We start from the raw sequence: 20,807 nt of genomic DNA on the forward strand, positions 1-20,807 counted from the left end.
GTCAATCCACGCTCCAGTTCCTTGCTGACTCACTTCTTTCATATAACAGGAATGTCAACATACTAGTCTTAAACTTGTTGATTGTGAGTTTCTGGTCATTAAGCTGGAATTTGTTCAATCTAGGTAAAAACTTCCAATGCTTAACTGTTACCTGTATTATTATCATTAATTTATCATTGAATGAATCTATTCATTTGTTAACTTTTATTGAAGTACTGTAATCAAAACGTCTTAAAAATCATTTCAGTTGATAAACCTTTAAATATCGCAAATATTCTGATAAACTGCTGAAGATTGCAGCATGTTAAAGGAAAACGTTGTGGATTTAATACGTCGATGAGGTAGCCCTCAATCCATCATTTTGGCCTAGTTTTCATGTTGGCTAATTAAACCTTTCTTCGTCGCACAAGCCATAGCAACTGACTGGGCTGCTACATGGAATTATACATGTCCTGTATCTTTTTCATGCATGATTTATCAGATCTTGTTTGCGGAAGAAAGCAGCTCTTAGGACTCTGAGCCCTGTAGAATACGTCACCGCCTACGCACTTCACGGAACTGTTAGTTTTCCTTCGCCCACGTACCTACCTTGTACATAAGTGATGATGATGTTATTCTTCCGTCGAGGGGTCTGAAAGAACCTGAAAAACGATAAGCAAAAATTGGCTTGACGCAATATAATTGATTGACAGATGTTCAAGTGATCACTCATTTGGTTGAGAGTTTGTAATAATACAGAGGATTAGTTTTGCTGATGCAGAGTAAGTGATTGAGACTGCATCACACACACTCAATTTTCACAAAGTTGGGAAGAGGAATTAACTTGAAACTCAGTTTTACTCGTCGTTGCTGTTAGCCAAGATGCGATTCGCTACAGTGTTGCTTGTTGCCGTCGTTTTCACAGTGATGGTGGAATTATCAGAAACAAGAGGACGTGGTGGTGGAGGTAGATCTGGAGGTTCCCGTGGCTCAAGAGGCTCCAGTCGATCGAGATCTAGGTCTGGAGGGTCCAGCTCAAGACCTAAAATCACCAAGAACACACCAATCAAAGCCACCTCAGTTCGCTCCCCGGTGATTGTCAAACAAACTAAAGTGGGTTCGCGTTCAAGCACGTTCAAGAAAGTTGTCGTTGCCTACTTGGTGACCCGCTACGCGTTCAGCAGTGCCCCAGTCTATCGGCAGGGATATCCAATGTACCGGACTTATGTCTCCATCCCGAAAGAAAGAGCAGTGAGGGTTACCTATGAGAGAGAAAGGCTGCTGGATGATAAAGGAGATTTGTGTTTGGATACATCAGCAGGGAATCAAACTATAAAGGAAGGAATCGACGACAACTTGGTTAACTTGACAACTACAGTGAAGTACAAAAACGGAGAAACGAAAACACTACACAGGGTCAACAAAACAGTGTCGCTGGAAGACGTCAAGGATCAAGACTTTGAAGTTGTAAGCCTCGCCAGTTACAACATCACGATTGTGACGAGAACAACTTGTACACAGGTCGAGAAGACCGTCCAAGGTACGATGGTTACCATGTACGAGACAAATCCGAACGGCTCAAACAGGCTGAACATCAACAACATACTTCTCTCAGTTGTTATTATGTTGTTTGTGTTTATGAATTAACGTGTATTTCGTTATTGAATCAAGAGGGCTCATGTTTCGCTAGTATTAATATGTTCAGTGATAATGATAGTAATGAACATCAAAATAGCACTTTATTTGGCTTTTAGATTGCTGAAATCTCGAGCTTAGCTTGGAAAGTCCGTAACCGCTTTTTACACTTCCAAGTATTCATCCATATCAATTATTAACGACCCTCAAATGAGGATGTTCTAGAAATATAGGTTGTCTAAATTTGTATTTGGCTTGTTCTTGCTTCGATTTTAGTAATCACAATAAAAGTTTTATGACATGAAAACGATCTAATTCCGTATTTGTCGTTCATATGGACTCCCTTTTTGCGTAGTAAAGGATTGACTTCTGACTGTGGGAGATTGACTTAAATAGGCACGATTGTTATGGATTATGTCATCAAGTACAAAGAGATGATCCATGTTTTAACGAAGCTTTAAAATTTCCAGGCATAGGCATTGAACAAGATCTGATATTTTGTTGCGACATAAGGCAGTTATGGAGCTCAAGCGAATGTTTGACGCGTGATATTCTGAATGTCAAGCTTGTGAACATGCCAAAATTTGTTACCTAGATTCTTAGTCAACTTATGACTTTTCTGAAATTTTAGGGTACATCTGTCTTCCTTCCTTCTTAAAACATTTTAAAATAACACAATGGGCAAAATATTCCCCTCGATATTCATTAGCACGCTTCTTTACAAATTTTCTGCTGTCGTGCTTTGGTCCACGCAAGTCAGCGTGCGTTGAAAAACAGTTACAAAAAAACAAAAAACAATGTTACAAAAAAATTTTGAAAACAATTTTTCGCACGTCTGCAATCGCAAGAATACAGAGAAAAGTTAAACATATTGATTTTAACACCGCAGTGGATATTGCTGACGCACTTTACGCACGTTTAACGTACGGAAAAACTCACGCCACATTGCAAATCCACCTTTATTAGAGAGGGAGGAGGAAAAGAGGAATACTCCTCAGTGCGTAGTGTTTATAAAAGCATACACTACGCACTGAGGAACTACTAAGGATTATGAGGATTATCATCACTCGTATTTCCAAAGTTCTCACAAAATTTCCCAAGTCGCGAAGTGAGGAGGGAAATTTGTGGAACTTTGGTATATTTGTGAAACTATTTTCGCGAGGCTACTTGCGATTACTTCTTAACGACGTTAGGCCAAGCTTCCAGAAGAGTATTTCTTCTTAGACAACAATACCGGGATTTATTTCTCACTGGTTACAAATATTATGGCCTTCAAGCAGGTGCTCGTCATTAGATTAGATCAAAATAGGAGGGAAAAGTGTTGCAATTTTAAATTGATCTATATAAAAGAAAGCCTTATTTTACTAACTGCTGTAAATCTCTGAATATTAATTCGAGATAATTACTCAGTGCAAACCCTCTGAATAAAAATCGTCTCTCTTTGATGAGAAGAAATCCATTGGTCATACGATTTATCTAATTTGTGAAAATTACCGTATGATCAATCAGAAGCCTGAATAAGTGATACGCGATTTTATTCACAAAAGAGTTTTTGCCGCCTTTCGGGGCGGCCATGCGAAGTAATTGAGAGTGAATGTTTGGAACGTTCCCTGCTTGCCTGAAAACCATCAAGTAAAATTGTCCTACTGTTTGTGTGAACTAAGTACAGGAAGAGCGCATGATGTAGAGAAACCGAACGTATCTCAAGTTTCTGAAGGTTTTCGACCGCAGTTCATTCGGCTAGTTCGGCCGCAGATTATCAACATGGCCAGCCATGTCGACATCTCTATCAGCAGCCTTAATCAATCACCGACCTTGGCCACTCCAGAAACTGACAGAGATAAAATTCACGAAAAGGTACAAAAGACTAAAAGTACTCCACTCCGATATATAGTAAAAATCGCTTTGCTAGTTTGTTGAAAGTTTATAAGAGCTGGTATTTTCAGAAACTCTTTAATTGTCAAACGTTAGCCTAAATTTCTTTGAACGGGCTTAGTAATCGTTTTTGTCGAATGAAATCTCTTAAAAGTGCAGTTTGGCCTTTTTAATCATATTCGGATGTACTATCCAATGTAGCGGAGTTATGTCTCCATCTCGGAGGATAGAGCTGTAAGGGTGACTTACGAGAGAGAAAGGCTGCTGGATGACAAAGGAAATTTGAGTTTGGATACATCAGCAGGGAGTCAGACTATGAAGGAAGGAATCAAAGACAACTTGGTTGACTTGAGAACCATTGTGAAGTACAAAAATGGAGAAACGAAAACACTACACGAGATTACCTCACAGTGTCTCTTGAAGACATCAGAAGACACCAAGAATCAAGGCTTCGAAGTTTTAAGTCTCGCTCGATGTTTGTGTTTATCAACACGTTTCGTTATTGGTAGTTAGTGCTCTTTCTAGCTGGTTAGTTTGGTTGATATGATTCCCACTGAACTAAATGTAAATATGCGGCCCGCCATTTTCGTACAGGCTGGTGATGTAGTAGGACACGATTTACATGTAAATGTTATAAATATATATTCTAGTTGTTTTTGGTGAAATGTCATGTTACCAATGGTATTTAATTCGAAGTCGGTGGAAGGGTTTTCATTTTTCAAGTACCATTCACGTAGGAATTTAAAATTTGTCTAATAAAGACTGGGCAAACACGATGTGCGCGCGTGACAAAACACATGCACGATTGATATTCATGACGTTTCAGCTATTTCCATGACGAAACCACGAACAGCGAAACAAAGTAATGCGGTCTACTTCACTAGGAAGCTGCTCAGTCCAAGGTCTTAATCACCCCAAAAATAACTTTGAAGATCTTTCTTTATGATCAAATGGGAAGAAAGGTAATTGGATGTTAAGGCCTCTTACTCGAGTTTAAAAGCGGATGCGCTTTGTGGGAATGTCGCGCAATACAGATTTACTCTTTGTGTATCTTGGATTACCCATCTTTAAGTGACGCTATATGACAGTTATTTGGAGGAAATATACTTTACAAACATTACATTTTGATTTATCGAAGTTAGTAACAGTTCCAATAACAACAGAAATAAGATTGATATAGTAATTAAAGTTATAATACAATCAATAATAATAAAAAAATAATCATTATTGTTGTCATAATTTTGACCCGATCTTGCTTTCTCTTGTGATTCGATCAACAAAAATAGTATATTTATGACTACTGGTTAGTTTCTATTTACTATTACATGGTTAAATTAGTTTAGGAACTATGGGAGGTTTTGGGTATTTTGTGTTAGATTCAATCTTCCTTTTTGACCATTTACTACCAACTGTTCAAAATATTAGTGACGAGAAACTTGAAACCTGCTTTAATTTAAGTTATTATAAAAAATATAAATATTGTTTCGAGTCAAGTTTCATTTCAATATGAAAATTATCATACTTTTTGCGTCTTTACTGCTCGTAGACTAAATTACTGTCAGTCTTGCATTTTAAAGGGCTTTGACTGTAAGCTCCTCCCAATGAGTAATGTAGGAAAAGAGCCCAGGTATACGTAAAAGGTGAACAAATGAAAATATGCTGCAGCATTATGTGAGTGAGCAAACATTGTTATCTCTGGGACTATGATATTGTTAAGCATAAGCAGCGGTGATACGCAATTTGACAGTAAATACAGTCTTTGTATGTAAAGACAGTTCATTTATTACGCTCGTTAACTAACGCAAGCAAATTAAAAAGTACGCTATTGATCTTCAATATCTGGTTCGTTATCTCCGGTGAGGTTTATCCCACAAAAACAGGTTATTGCTAAGTTTACACTATAAATGTTTTGTTTTCCATTTTGGATATCTGTCAAGATTTACAGAGCGTGAGAGAATTACAAGCTTCTTTATCCTTAGTTCAGAGCTAATACAGTAAAATTACAAAAATTTACATTTATGCAAATTTACTAAAGCGGAAGAATTTCTTTATCATCAATTTCCTCCAGATTCAAATAAATTTGATAACATTGCTGTGTAAGTCTTGTCCTGTTGACTTTAGCAGACCAACTTGAACAGCTGATCTTCACCTTGACGCAAATATAGAGCAAAACGTCTTAAAAATCATTTCAGTTGATAAACCTTTAAATATCGCAAATATTCTGATAAACTGCTGAAGTTTGCAGCTTGTTAAAAGAAGACGTTGTGGATTTAATACGTCGATGAGGTAGCCCTCAATCCATCATTTTGGCTTAATTTTCACGTTGGTTCATTAAACCTTTCTTCGTGGCACAAGCCATAACAACTGACTGGGCTGCTACATGGAATTATACATCTCCTGTATCTTTTCATGCATGATTTATCAGATCTTGTTTGTGGAAGAAAGCAGCTCTTAGGACTCTGAGCCCTGTAGAATACGTCACCGCCTACGCACTTCACGGAACAGTTAGTTTTCCTGCGCCCACGTACATACCTTGCACATAAGTGATGATGATGTTATTCTTCCGTCGAGGGGTCTGAAAGAACCTGAAACAAGATAAGCAAAAATCCGCTTGACGCAATATAATTGATTGACAGATGTTCAAGTGATCACTCATTTGGTTGAGAGTTTGTATTAATACGGAGGATTAGTTTTCCTGATGCAGAGTAAGTGATTGAGACTGCATCACACGCACTCAATCTTCACAAAGTTGGAAAGAGGAATTAACTTGAAACTCAGTTTTACTCGTCGTTACTGTTAGCCAAGATGCGATTCGCTACAGTGTTGCTTGTTGCCATCGTTCTCACGGTGATGGTGGAATTATCAGAAACAAGAGGACGTGGTGGTGGAGGTAGATTTGGAGGCTCCCGTGGCTCCAGTCGATCGAGATCTAGGTCTGGAGGGTCCAGCTCAAAACCTAAATCACCAAGAACACACCAATCAAAGCCACCTCAGTTCGCTCCCCGGTGATTGTCAAACAAACTAAACTGGGTTCGCGTTCAAGCACGTTCAAGAAAGTTGTCGTTGCCTACTTGGTGACCTACTACGCGTTCAGCAGTGCCCCAATCTATCGGCAGGGATATCCAATGTACCGGAGTTATGTCTCCATCCCGAAAGAAAGAGCAGTGAGGGTTACCTATGAGAGAGAAAGGCTGCTGGATGATAAAGGAAATTTGTGTTTGGATAGATCAGCAGGGAGTCAAACTATAAAGGAAGGAATCGACGACAACTTGGTTAACTTGACAACTACAGTGAAGTACAAAAACGGAGAAACGAAAACACTACACGGAGTCAATAAAACAGTGTCGCTGGAAGACGTCAAGGATCAAGACTTTAAAGTTGTAAGCCTCGCCACTTACAACATCACGATTGTGACGGGAACAACTTGTACACAGGTCGAGAATACCGTCGAAGGTACGATGGTTACCATGTACGAGACAAATCCGAACGGCTCGAACAGGCTGAACATCAACAACATACTTCTCTCAGTCGTTATTATGTTGTTTGTGTTTATGAATTAACGTGTATGTTGTTATTAAATCAAGAGGGCTCATTTTTCGCTAGTATTAATATGTTCAGTGATAATGATAGTAGTTAACTTCAAAATAGCACTTAATTAGATACTGTAATCTCGAGCTTAGCTTGGAGAGTCCGTAACCGCTTTTAACACTTCCAAGTTTTCATCCATATCAATTATTAACGACCCTCAAATGAGGACGTTGTCTAAATTTGTATTTGGCTTGTTCTTGCTTCGATTTTAGTAATTACAATAAAAGTTATATGACATGAAAACGATCTCATTTGGTATTTGTCGTTCATATTGATTCCCTTTTTGCGTAGTATAGGATTGACTTCTGACCGCGGGAGATTGACTTACATTGGCACGATTGTTGTGGATTATGCCATCGAGTGCAAAGAGATGATCCATGTTTCAACAAAGCTTTAAAATTTCCAAATTTTTTAAAAAGTATTGCGTTCGCATCAAAGAGCGGATATCCATAGGTAGCAAGAAAACTTCGCGCGAACTGGAAGGAAAAAATTGATTAAGATCTGATATTTTGTTGCGAAACAAGGCAGTTATGGAGCTCAAGCGAATGTTTGCCGCGTGATATTCTGAACAGAAAGCACCCGGAAAAAAATGTCAAGATTGTGAACATGCCAAAATTTGTTACCTAAACTCCTACACCAGCTTATGAATTTTCTGAAAATTTGAGGTACATCTGTCTTCCACGTCAAGAAACAAGGCGATTTTTAAAATAACACAACAGGCAAAAGATTCCTCTTAATACTCATTAGCACGCTTTTATAGTGAATTTCTGCTGTCGTACTTTAGTCCACGCAAGTCAGCGTGCGTTGAAAAACAATTTTACAAAAAAATCTTGAAAGCAATTTTACGCACGGCTGCAATCGCATGAATACAGAGAAAAGTTACGCATATTGATTTTAACGTGGCAGTGAAATTGCTGAGGCACTTTACGCACGTTTAACGTACGGAAAAACTCACGCGACACTGCAAATCCACCTTTATTAGAGAGGGCGGAGGAAAAAGACGAACATTCCTCAGCGCGTAGTGAATGTAGTAGCATACAATACGCACTGAGGAACTACTAAAGATTAAAAGGATTATCATCACAAGTATTTCCAAAGTTCTCACAAAATTTCCCGAATCGCGAAGTGAGGAGGGAAATTTGTGGAACTTTGGTATATTTGTGAAATTATTTGCGCGAGGCTACTTGCGATTAATTCTTAATGACATTAGGCCAAGCTTCCTAGAGAGTATTCCGAAGCGCGGATTATGCTCGATGCTCTTCCACGAAGCCTGCTCATTATCGAAATAGGCGACAATCTACTGGTCAGAGGCTTGTCGATAGAACGAGGAGCTGTAGCCCTATCGTCTTCAACTTAGACAACAGACAACAGTGTCGGGAATTTCTTCTCACTGGTTACAAATATTATGGCCTGCAAGCAGGTGCTCGTCATTAGGGCCCAACTGATAGATCTTAATAGGGGCTTTTTTTCGCACAGACTGGTGGTGTAATAGGACACGATTTACATGTAATTATTATAAAAATATATTCCAGTTGTTTTTGGTGAAATGTCATGTTACCAGTGGCATTTAATTCATAGTCGGTGAAAGGGTTTTCATTTTTCAAGTACCATTTACGTAGGAATTTAAAATTTTCCCAATAAAGACCGGGAAAACACGATGTGCGCGCGTGACAAACACATGCATGATTGATATTCATGACGTTTAAGTTATTTTCCATGACGGAACCTCGAACAGGAAAACAAAGTAATGCGGTCTACTTCACTAGGTAGCTGCTCAGTCCAAGGTCTACATAACTCCCAAAAATAACTTTGTAGATCTTTCTTTGTGATCAAATGGGAAGAGAGGTAATTGGATGTTAAGGCCTCCTATTGGAGGTTTTGGGTGTTTTGTGTGTAAAGTTAGATTCATTCTTCATTTATGACCATTAACTACTACCTGTTCAAAATGTTAGTGCCATTTATGTAATTGGGAAAAATATAAATATTTTTCCGAGTAAAGTTTCATTTCAATGTGAATATTATCACACTTCATGCGTCTTTACTGCACATAGACTCAATTATTGCCAGTGTAGCATTTTAAATGACTTTGACTGTAAGCTCCTTCTATTGAGTAATGCAGGAAAGTGCACAGGCGTATGTGGAAGGTGAACAATTGAAAATATGCTGCAGCACTACATGAGTGAGCAAACATCATTGTCTCTGGCACTATGATAGTGTTATGCATAAGCGGCGGGAATACGAAATTTGTATGCAAAGACAGTTAATTTATTATGCTCATTAGCTTACGCAAGCAAATTAAAAAGTACGCAATTGATCTTCGATATCTGTTACGTTATTTCTGCTAAGGTTTATCCCACAAAAACAGGTTATTACTAAGTTTACACTGTAAATGTTGTATTTTCATTTTGGATATCTGTCAAGATTTATAGAACGTGAGAGAATTACAGTCGTCTTTATCCTTAGTTCAGGGCCAATACAGTAGAATTACAAAAATTTGCATTTGAAATTAGTCCGGTCTCAATAGCCTTACTAAATCGAAAGAAATTCTTTATCTTAAATTCCTACAGATTCAAAGAAATTGGATTATCTTTCTGCAGGTCTTGTCTTGTCAACTGTATGACACCAACTTGAACAGATGATCATCAGTTTAGTACTTTTCTGGTACGTATTACATGTATTCAGCTCCAGCGTTTCAGCTAGTTTATTATCATAGGTTTATCCACGCTCAAGTTCCTTGCTAACTCACTTCTTTATATCTAACAGGAATGTCGGCATGCTAGCCTTGAACTTATTGGTTGTAAGATTTCGGAGTTAAGATGGAATTTGTACGCAAGGGGGGCTTCAAAATCGAAACTGTTCAATCTAAGTAGAAACTTCCGATGCTTGATTAATTTATGATTAAATCAGTCCATTCATTTCTTAACTTTTGTTGAAGTGCTGTAATCATTGACTTTGTTAGTAAACATTTTATCTTGACGCAAATATAGAGCAAAACGTCTCAAAAACCATTTCAGTTGATAAACTTTTTAATATCGCAGACATTCCGATGAACCGCTGAAGTCTGCTGTATGTTAAAAGAAGACGTTGTGGAGTTAATATGTCGACGAGGTGAGCTTTCAATATTAGCCTAATTTTCACGTTGGCTAATAAAACCTTTCTTTGTGGCACAAGCCATAACAACTGACTGGGCTGCTACATCATATTATACATGTCTTTTACTTGTTTCAAGCATGATTTGTCAAATCTTGTTTGCGGAAGAAAGCAGCTCTTAGGATTTGAACCCACCTGTTGAATGCGTCACCGCCTACGCACTTCACGGAACAGTTATTTTCCTGGGTCCACACACCAAACTTGCATATAAGTATTGGAGAGATCGAAGAAGAGCTGACGTTTTCCCGAATCTCACAAAGATGCGATCAACCACGGTGTTTCTTGTCACCATCGTTCTTATCGCGATGGTGGAATTATCCGAAACAAGAGGGAGACTGGAGGTTTTAGAAGTTCCAGAACCAATAGAACGAAAGTAATAATAATTAAAGAAGGGTCGGTTGATAAAATCAAACCAGAGCAAAAGATACTAAAAAGTACTAGCAAAGCTGACATTCCAAACATAAACAAACGAGGGGATAATGCTCGAAAAGTCTGCTTTTGAGCATTCTTGTGCAAACTCTTTACGGTGGCAAATTTGCATCATCATTATCTCCGTTGATAAAACCTAATTATCTCGTTATACCCCCCCCCTCCCCCCGCCGTCCCCCCTCACCCCAGTAATGCAGCACCGCAGTTTCTTTCGAAGCTTCCCTCTTTTATTCAAATAATTACGAAGCTTCTCAGCTCGAAGTCTTCGGAGCCTCTTAATGACATCTTTGGAGACTTTATGTGATAATCGAGCGAGAGGAAAGTAAATTTTATTTTTGAGCTTCTTAAGCGAATTTGATTATTTCATTACAACGAAGTGTGTAGTGAAATATCATGCGAGCTCTATCATATCACTTGCGCATATATTGCTCGTTACCAATCATTTTACGTTTTGCCGTAAGATCAAAGTTGGTCAGCGGTGTTCTTAGCTTCTACTCGCCTTTCTCCGTTTTTAGCAACATCGATTAACCTTTAAGACGCAGTCTCTCTAAAAGCGGTCCGGTGTGTTTCGGGTCGAAAAATCGATTTCTTTCAAACGTTGCCTAGGAATCTCCCTTAGTCTTTAAGTAATCGAACCACCTTGGTTTTTTTAAATATAGCAAAATAATTTTTTCCCGCGCAAAAATTGCTACAGCGCTCAAACGCCAGCTTTTAACAACACCGAATATCAAATATGACACATATTTCCAAGCTCGTCTTTTCATAAAATTCCAGTTCGAGGGTTTTGTTTTGCTTCGCATATTTAGATCAACCCTTTATGAGAACAAACCACATAAATTTGGTTTTTTTTAACAGTATTTTTCACTGCAAATCTTTTTTTTGACACTTTCTTTGACGCTACCGCCATGACCGAAAATAGGCAACTTTTCATCTCGGCTCAGCGCAAAATTCCAACTTCTTTCTCAGGATATTTCTATCCAGACTGACTAAAATAGGGAGAAGAGCATGGGAAATATAAAAACATGTTGTGGTTTCGGCGAACTTCTAGAATAGCTGGCAACAAATGCGTGCATTTTCGAAAATTCGACCTGACAATGCATATGGAGCAGTCTAAAAATAAACGAAACTTATCTGTTTGACGAGTGATTTGAGTCCATAAAGCTTTTTTAAGACTCGCACTAGGATAAAACATCATTAAGTAAAGAAAAATCTTCATCTTCATCTAGAAAAATACAGCCGTCGAAAGTCGACTCTTGGCTTAGGTGACCCATTGTTTTGACTACCACTCAATTAATATGGAAGGGAAAAAACTTCAGAGGCAGGATAGCTATGACAGGTTCAGGTTTATTCAGAATAACACTGACGACGAGCCTGATGAGAATGAAGAGCTAGCTCTGAAGACGTATGCCTCGCTAACAGTGTCAAGTTTTCAAAGTCGAAGTTTTTCGTATTCGTGGTACTTAAAGTGGAAGTCCCTTTTCCAGTTGATGCTATTTGACAGTGAAATCAAAATAATGTTTGACCAAGTGAACTAATTTATCTTAAGGTCCTTTCTCCTAACATTTATGAAACATCACAAAGTCGCCAGAAATGAAATATGGATAAAAACCCCGCCCAAAAATGGTAAATTTTTTTTTCTAAGGACGAATAAGACTTCTGTGTCCCGCCGTCAGGTCGCAAAGGAGTGCTGATAACTCGGCATCCACTTCAACAGGAAGCTGCTTAATTCAAGGTCTTAAAAACCCCTAACAATAACTTTGTAGATCTTTATTTATGATCAAATGAGAAGATAGGTAATTGGATGCTAAGGCCTCTTATTTTCAAAGCACGATGCACTTTGGTATAAAGAATAATCATAGTTGTCATCATTTCACACCAATGACCAAGCTAATAACAATGAGGTGCCCTTATCTTGCTTTCTCTTGGTGCGATGTCGGAACTAGTGAGGGTTGGGGATGTTGTGTGTACAGTTAGATTCATTCTTCATTTATGACCATTTACTACTACGCTGTTTCAAAATGTTAGTGACGAGAAACTGACAAACCTGCTGTCCATTTAAAGTAATTTATAACAATGCATAAATGTATTTATTTGGTCCGAGTCACGTTTTCCATTTCAGTGTTAAAAATCCTCATGATTTTTTCGTCTTTAAACTGCTTGTAGACTCAATCTTTGAATCAGTTTAGCAAATTTTTAAGCGAGCTTTGACTGTAAGCTCCTTCTAATAAGTAATGTAGGAAAGAGCACAGGGTATGGGGGAAAGGTTACTAACTGAACATATGCTCGCATCATTACATGAGTCAGCAAAGATTGTTGTCTCGGGCACTATGATAATTATGCATAAGCAGTGGGAATACGCAATTTGACAGTAAATACACTCTTTGTATGTAAAGACAGTTAATTTATTGCGCTCGTTAGCTAACGCAAGCAAATTAGAAAGTACGCTATTGATCTTTAACATCTGGTTCGTTATTTCTGGTAAGATTTATCCTACGAAAACAGGTTATTGCTTATTTTACACTATAAATGTTTTACTTCCATTTTGGATATCTGTCAATATTTACAGAACGTGAGAGAATTATAAGCATCTTTACCCTCAGTTCAGAGCTAATACAGTAAATTACAAAAATTTACATTGATACAAATTTACTAAAGCGGAAGAATTTCCTTATCATCACATTCCTACAGATTCAAATAAATTTGATAACATTGCTGTAAATCTTGTCCTGTTGACTTTAGCCACCAACTTGACAGCTGATCTTCAGTCTAGTACTGTGGCACGTATTACATGCATTAACTGACGCTCTAGCGTTTCAGTTTGTTTATTATCATAGGTCATCCACGCTCCAGTTCCTTGCTGACTCACTTCTTTCATATAACAGGAATGTCAACATCCTAGTCTTAAACTTGTTGATTGTGAGTTTCTGGTCATTAAGCTGGAATTTGTTCAATCTAATGGTAAAAACTTCCAATGCTTAACTGTTACCTGTATTATTATCATTAATTTATCATTGAATTAATCTATTCATTTGTTAACTTTTATTGAAGTACTGTAATCAAAACGTCTTAAAAATCATTTCAGTTGATAAACCTTTAAATATCGCAAATATTCTGATAAACTGCTGAAGATTGCAGCATGTTAAAGGAAAACGTTGTGGATTTAATACGTCGATGAGGTGCCCTCAATCCATCATTTTGGCCTAGTTTTCATGTTGGCTAATTAAACCTTTCTTCGTCGCCCAAGCCATAGCAACTGAACTGGGCTGCTACATGGAATTATACATGTCCTGTATCTTTTTCATGCATGATTTATCAGATCTTGTTTGCGGAAGAAAGCAGCTTCTTAGGACTCTGAGCCCTGTAGAATACGTCACCCGCCTACGCACTTCACGGACTGTTAGTTTTTCCTTCGCCACGTACCTACCTTGTACATAAGTTATGATGATGTTATTCTTCCGTCGAGGGTCTGAAAGAACCTGAAAAACGATAAGCAAAAATTGGCTTGACGCAATATAATTGATTGACAGATGTTCAAGTGATCACTCATTTGGTTGAGAGTTTGTAATAATACAGAGGATTAGTTTTGCTGATGCAGAGTAAGTGATTGTACTGCATCACACACACTCAATTTTCACAAAGTTGGGAAGAGGAATTAACTTGAAACTCAGTTTTACTCGTCGTTGCTGTTAGCCAAGATGCGATTCGCTACAGTGTTGCTTGTTGCCGTCGTTTTCACAGTGATGGTGGAATTATCAGAAACAAGAGGACGTGGTGGTGGAGGTAGATCTGAGGTTCCCGTGGCTCAAGAGGCTCCAGTCGATCGAGATCTAGGTCTGGAGGGTCCAGCTCAAGACCTAAAATCACCAAGAACACACCAATCAAAGCCCCTCAGTTCGCTCCCCGGTGATTGTCAAACAAACTAAAGTGGGTTCGCGTTCAAGCACGTTCAAGAAAGTTGTCGTTGCCTACTTGGTGACCCGCTACGCGTTCAGCAGTGCCCCAGTCTATCGGCAGGGATATCCATGTACCGGACTTATGTCTCCATCCCGAAAGAAAGAGCAGTGAGGGTTACCTATGAGAGAGAAGGCTGCTGGATGATAAAGGAGATTTGTGTTTGGATACATCAGCAGGGAATCAAACTATAAAGGAAGGAATCGACGACAACTTGGTTAACTTGACAACTACAGTGAAGTACAAACGGAGAAACGAAAACACTACACAGGGTCAACAAAACAGTGTCGCTGGAAAGACGTCAAGGATCAAGACTTTGAAGTTGTAAGCCTCGCCAGTTACAACATCACGATTGTGACGAGAACAACTTGTACACCGGTCGAGAAGACCGTCCAAGGTACGATGGTTACCATGTACGAGACAAATCCGAACGGCTCAAACAGGCTGAACATCAACAACATACTTCTCTCAGTTGTTATTATGTTGTTTGTGTTTATGAATTAACGTGTATTTCGTTATTGAATCAAGAGGGCTCATGTTTCGCTAGTATTAATATGTTCAGTGATAATGATAGTAATGAACATCAAAATAGCACTTTATTTGGCTTTTAGATTGCTGAAATCTCGAGCTTAGCTTGGAAGTCCGTAACCGCTTTTTACACTTCCCAGTATTCATCCATATCATTATTAACGACCCTCAAATGAGGATGTTCTAGAAATATAGGTTGTCTAAATTTGTATTTGGCTTGTTCTTGCTTCGATTTTAGTAATCACAATAAAAGTTGTATGACATGAAAACGATCTAATTCCGTATTTGTCGTTCATATGGACTCCCCTTTTTGCGTAGTAAAGGATTGACTTCTGACTGTGGGAGATTGACTTAAATAGGCACGATTGTTATGGATTATGTCATCAAGTACAAAGAGATGATCCATGTTTAACGAAGCTTTAAAATTTCCAGGCATAGGCATTGACAAGATCTGATATTTTGTTGCGACATAAGGCAGTTATGGAGCTCAAGCGAATGTTTGACGCGTGATATTCTGAATGTCAAGCTTGTGAACATGCCAAAATTTGTTACCTAGATTCTTAGTCAACTTATGACTTTTCTGAAATTTTAGGGTACATCTGTCTTCCTTCCTTCTTAAAACATTTTAAAATAACACAATGGGCAAAATATTCCCCTCGATATTCATTAGCACGCTTCTTTACAAATTTTCTGCTGTCGTGCTTTGGTCCACGCAAGTCAGCGTGCGTTGAAAAACAGTTACAAAAAAAACAAAAAACAATGTTACAAAAAAATTTTGAAAACAATTTTTCGCACGTCTGCAATCGCAAGAATACAGAGAAAAGTTAAACATATTGATTTTAACACCGCAGTGGATATTGCTGACGCACTTTACGCACGTTTAACGTACGGAAAAACTCACGCCACATTGCAAATCCACCTTTATTAGAGAGGGAGGAGGAAAAGAGGAATACTCCTCAGTGCGTAGTGTTTATAAAAGCATACACTACGCACTGAGGAACTACTAAGGATTATGAGGATTATCATCACTCGTATTTCCAAAGTTCTCACAAAATTTCCCAAGTCGCGAAGTGAGGAGGGAAATTTGTGGAACTTTGGTATATTTGTGAAACTATTTTCGCGAGGCTACTTGCGATTACTTCTTAACGACGTTAGGCCAAGCTTCCAGAAGAGTATTTCTTCTTAGACAACAATACCGGGATTTATTTCTCACTGGTTACAAATATTATGGCCTTCAAGCAGGTGCTCGTCATTAGATTAGATCAAAATAGGAGGGAAAAGTGTTGCAATTTTAAATTGATCTATATAAAAGAAAGCCTTATTTTACTAACTGCTGTAAATCTCTGAATATTAATTCGAGATAATTACTCAGTGCAAACCCTCTGAATAAAATCGTCTCTCTTTGATGAGAAGAAATCCATTGGTCATACGATTTATCTAATTTGTGAAAATTACCGTATGATCAATCAGAAGCCTGAATAAGTGATACGCGATTTTATTCACAAAAGAGTTTTTGCCGCCTTTCGGGGCGGCCATGCGAAGTAATTGAGAGTGAATGTTTGGAACGTTCCCTGCTTGCCTGAAAACCATCAAGTAAAATTGTCCTACTGTTTGTGTGAACTAAGTACAGGAAGAGCGCATGATGTAGAGAAACCGAACGTATCTCAAGTTTCTGAAGGTTTTCGACCGCAGTTCATTCGGCTAGTTCGGCCGCAGATTATCAACATGGCCAGCCATGTCGACATCTCTATCAGCAGCCTTAATCAATCACCGACCTTGGCCACTCCAGAACTGACAGAGATAAAATTCACGAAAAGGTACAAAAGACTAAAAGTACTCCACTCCGATATATAGTAAAAATCGCTTTGCTAGTTTGTTGAAAGTTTATAAGAGCTGGTATTTTCAGAAACTCTTTAATTGTCAAACGTTAGCCTAAATTTCTTTGAACGGGCTTAGTAATCGTTTTTGTCGAATGAAATCTCTTAAAAGTGCAGTTTGGCCTTTTTAATCATATTCGGATGTACTATCCAATGTAGCGGAGTTATGTCTCCATCTCGGAGGATAGAGCTGTAAGGGTGACTTACGAGAGAGAAAGGCTGCTGGATGACAAAGGAAATTTGAGTTTGGATACATCAGCAGGGAGTCAGACTATGAAGGAAGGAATCAAAGACAACTTGGTTGACTTGAGAACCATTGTGAAGTACAAAAATGGAGAAACGAAAACACTACACGAGATTACCTCACAGTGTCTCTTGAAGACATCAGAAGACACCAAGAATCAAGGCTTCGAAGTTTTAAGTCTCGCTCGATGTTTGTGTTTATCAACACGTTTCGTTATTGGTAGTTAGTGCTCTTTCTAGCTGGTTAGTTTGGTTGATATGATTCCCACTGAACTAAATGTAAATATGCGGCCCGCCATTTTCGTACAGGCTGGTGATGTAGTAGGACACGATTTACATGTAAATGTTATAAATATATATTCTAGTTGTTTTTGGTGAAATGTCATGTTACCAATGGTATTTAATTCGAAGTCGGTGGAAGGGTTTTCATTTTTCAAGTACCATTCACGTAGGAATTTAAAATTTGTCTAATAAAGACTGGGCAAACACGATGTGCGCGCGTGACAAAACACATGCACGATTGATATTCATGACGTTTCAGCTATTTCCATGACGAAACCACGAACAGCGAAACAAAGTAATGCGGTCTACTTCACTAGGAAGCTGCTCAGTCCAAGGTCTTAATAACCCCCAAAAATAACTTTGAAGATCTTTCTTTATGATCAAATGGGAAGAAAGGTAATTGGATGTTAAGGCCTCTTACTCGAGTTTAAAAGCGGATGCGCTTTGTGGGAATGTCGCGCAATACAGATTTACTCTTTGTGTATCTTGGATTACCCATCTTTAAGTGACGCTATATGACAGTTATTTGGAGGAAATATACTTTACAAACATTACATTTTGATTTATCGAAGTTAGTAACAGTTCCAATAACAACAGAAATAAGATTGATATAGTAATTAAAGTTATAATACAATCAATAATAATAAAAAAATAATCATTATTGTTGTCATAATTTTGACCCGATCTTGCTTTCTCTTGTGATTCGATCAACAAAAATAGTATATTTTATGACTACTGGTTAGTTTCTATTTACTATTACATGGTTAAATTAGTTTAGGAACTATGGGAGGTTTTGGGTATTTTGTGTTAGATTCAATCTTCCTTTTTGACCATTTACTACCAACTGTTCAAAATATTAGTGACGAGAAACTTGAAACCTGCTTTAATTTAAGTTATTATAAAAAATATAAATATTGTTTCGAGTCAAGTTTCATTTCAATATGAAAATTATCATACTTTTTGCGTCTTTACTGCTCGTAGACTAAATTACTGTCAGTCTTGCATTTTAAAGGGCTTTGACTGTAAGCTCCTCCCAATGAGTAATGTAGGAAAAGAGCCCAGGTATACGTAAAAGGTGAACAAATGAAAATATGCTGCAGCATTATGTGAGTGAGCAAACATTGTTATCTCTGGGACTATGATATTGTTAAGCATAAGCAGCGGTGATACGCAATTTGACAGTAAATACAGTCTTTGTATGTAAAGACAGTTCATTTATTACGCTCGTTAACTAACGCAAGCAAATTAAAAAGTACGCTATTGATCTTCAATATCTGGTTCGTTATCTCCGGTGAGGTTTATCCCACAAAAACAGGTTATTGCTAAGTTTACACTATAAATGTTTTGTTTTCCATTTTGGATATCTGTCAAGATTTACAGAGCGTGAGAGAATTACAAGCTTCTTTATCCTTAGTTCAGAGCTAATACAGTAAAATTACAAAAATTTACATTTATGCAAATTTACTAAAGCGGAAGAATTTCTTTATCATCAATTTCCTCCAGATTCAAATAAATTTGATAACATTGCTGTGTAAGTCTTGTCCTGTTGACTTTAGCAGACCAACTTGAACAGCTGATCTTCACCTTGACGCAAATATAGAGCAAAACGTCTTAAAAATCATTTCAGTTGATAAACCTTTAAATATCGCAAATATTCTGATAAACTGCTGAAGTTTGCAGCTTGTTAAAAGAAGACGTTGTGGATTTAATACGTCGATGAGGTAGCCCTCAATCCATCATTTTGGCTTAATTTTCACGTTGGTTCATTAAACCTTTCTTCGTGGCACAAGCCATAACAACTGACTGGGCTGCTACATGGAATTATACATCTCCTGTATCTTTTCATGCATGATTTATCAGATCTTGTTTGTGGAAGAAAGCAGCTCTTAGGACTCTGAGCCCTGTAGAATACGTCACCGCCTACGCACTTCACGGAACAGTTAGTTTTCCTGCGCCCACGTACATACCTTGCACATAAGTGATGATGATGTTATTCTTCCGTCGAGGGGTCTGAAAGAACCTGAAACAAGATAAGCAAAAATCCGCTTGACGCAATATAATTGATTGACAGATGTTCAAGTGATCACTCATTTGGTTGAGAGTTTGTATTAATACGGAGGATTAGTTTTCCTGATGCAGAGTAAGTGATTGAGACTGCATCACACGCACTCAATCTTCACAAAGTTGGAAAGAGGAATTAACTTGAAACTCAGTTTTACTCGTCGTTACTGTTAGCCAAGATGCGATTCGCTACAGTGTTGCTTGTTGCCATCGTTCTCACGGTGATGGTGGAATTATCAGAAACAAGAGGACGTGGTGGTGGAGGTAGATTTGGAGGCTCCCGTGGCTCCAGTCGATCGAGATCTAGGTCTGGAGGGTCCAGCTCAAAACCTAAAATCACCAAGAACACACCAATCAAAGCCACCTCAGTTCGCTCCCCGGTGATTGTCAAACAAACTAAACTGGGTTCGCGTTCAAGCACGTTCAAGAAAGTTGTCGTTGCCTACTTGGTGACCTACTACGCGTTCAGCAGTGCCCCAATCTATCGGCAGGGATATCCAATGTACCGGAGTTATGTCTCCATCCCGAAAGAAAGAGCAGTGAGGGTTACCTATGAGAGAGAAAGGCTGCTGGATGATAAAGGAAATTTGTGTTTGGATAGATCAGCAGGGAGTCAAACTATAAAGGAAGGAATCGACGACAACTTGGTTAACTTGACAACTACAGTGAAGTACAAAAACGGAGAAACGAAAACACTACACGGAGTCAATAAAACAGTGTCGCTGGAAGACGTCAAGGATCAAGACTTTAAAGTTGTAAGCCTCGCCACTTACAACATCACGATTGTGACGGGAACAACTTGTACACAGGTCGAGAATACCGTCGAAGGTACGATGGTTACCATGTACGAGACAAATCCGAACGGCTCGAACAGGCTGAACATCAACAACATACTTCTCTCAGTCGTTATTATGTTGTTTGTGTTTATGAATTAACGTGTATGTTGTTATTAAATCAAGAGGGCTCATTTTTCGCTAGTATTAATATGTTCAGTGATAATGATAGTAGTTAACTTCAAAATAGCACTTAATTAGATACTGTAATCTCGAGCTTAGCTTGGAGAGTCCGTAACCGCTTTTAACACTTCCAAGTTTTCATCCATATCAATTATTAACGACCCTCAAATGAGGACGTTGTCTAAATTTGTATTTGGCTTGTTCTTGCTTCGATTTTAGTAATTACAATAAAAGTTATATGACATGAAAACGA

At 38.2% G+C, this 20,807-nt stretch overlaps 2 protein-coding genes, 1 long non-coding RNA gene and 2 pseudogenes across 3 annotated transcripts; all 5 read left to right on the forward strand.

The window, feature by feature from the left end:
- The first annotated feature begins 570 nt into the window (after positions 1 to 570).
- On the forward strand, positions 571 to 1,917 carry LOC131781761 (uncharacterized). The gene has a single exon (XM_059098476.2). The coding sequence runs from the start codon at positions 862 to 864 to the stop codon at positions 1,624 to 1,626; it is 765 nt and encodes a 254-aa protein (XP_058954459.2). The 5' UTR covers positions 571 to 861; the 3' UTR covers positions 1,627 to 1,917.
- A 4,118-nt stretch (positions 1,918 to 6,035) lies between these two features.
- LOC136278341 (uncharacterized) lies at positions 6,036 to 7,323 on the forward strand (annotated as a pseudogene).
- A 1,482-nt stretch (positions 7,324 to 8,805) lies between these two features.
- Positions 8,806 to 10,486, forward strand: LOC131781737 (uncharacterized). The gene is made up of 3 exons (XR_009339987.2): positions 8,806 to 8,922; positions 9,675 to 9,738; positions 10,116 to 10,486. It is a non-coding gene; the product is annotated as an uncharacterized lncRNA (long non-coding RNA).
- A 3,784-nt stretch (positions 10,487 to 14,270) lies between these two features.
- On the forward strand, positions 14,271 to 15,196 carry LOC136278340 (uncharacterized; annotated as a pseudogene).
- Positions 15,197 to 19,526: 4,330 nt separating this feature from the next.
- On the forward strand, positions 19,527 to 20,807 carry LOC131781757 (uncharacterized). Its single transcript, XM_059098473.2, has one exon. It carries the CDS (start codon positions 19,778 to 19,780, stop codon positions 20,531 to 20,533), a length of 756 nt encoding a protein of 251 aa, XP_058954456.1. The 5' UTR covers positions 19,527 to 19,777; the 3' UTR covers positions 20,534 to 20,807.

This window comes from Pocillopora verrucosa, chromosome 14 (genome assembly GCF_036669915.1).
Source record: "Pocillopora verrucosa isolate sample1 chromosome 14, ASM3666991v2, whole genome shotgun sequence".
Taxonomy (NCBI): domain Eukaryota; kingdom Metazoa; phylum Cnidaria; class Anthozoa; order Scleractinia; family Pocilloporidae; genus Pocillopora; species Pocillopora verrucosa.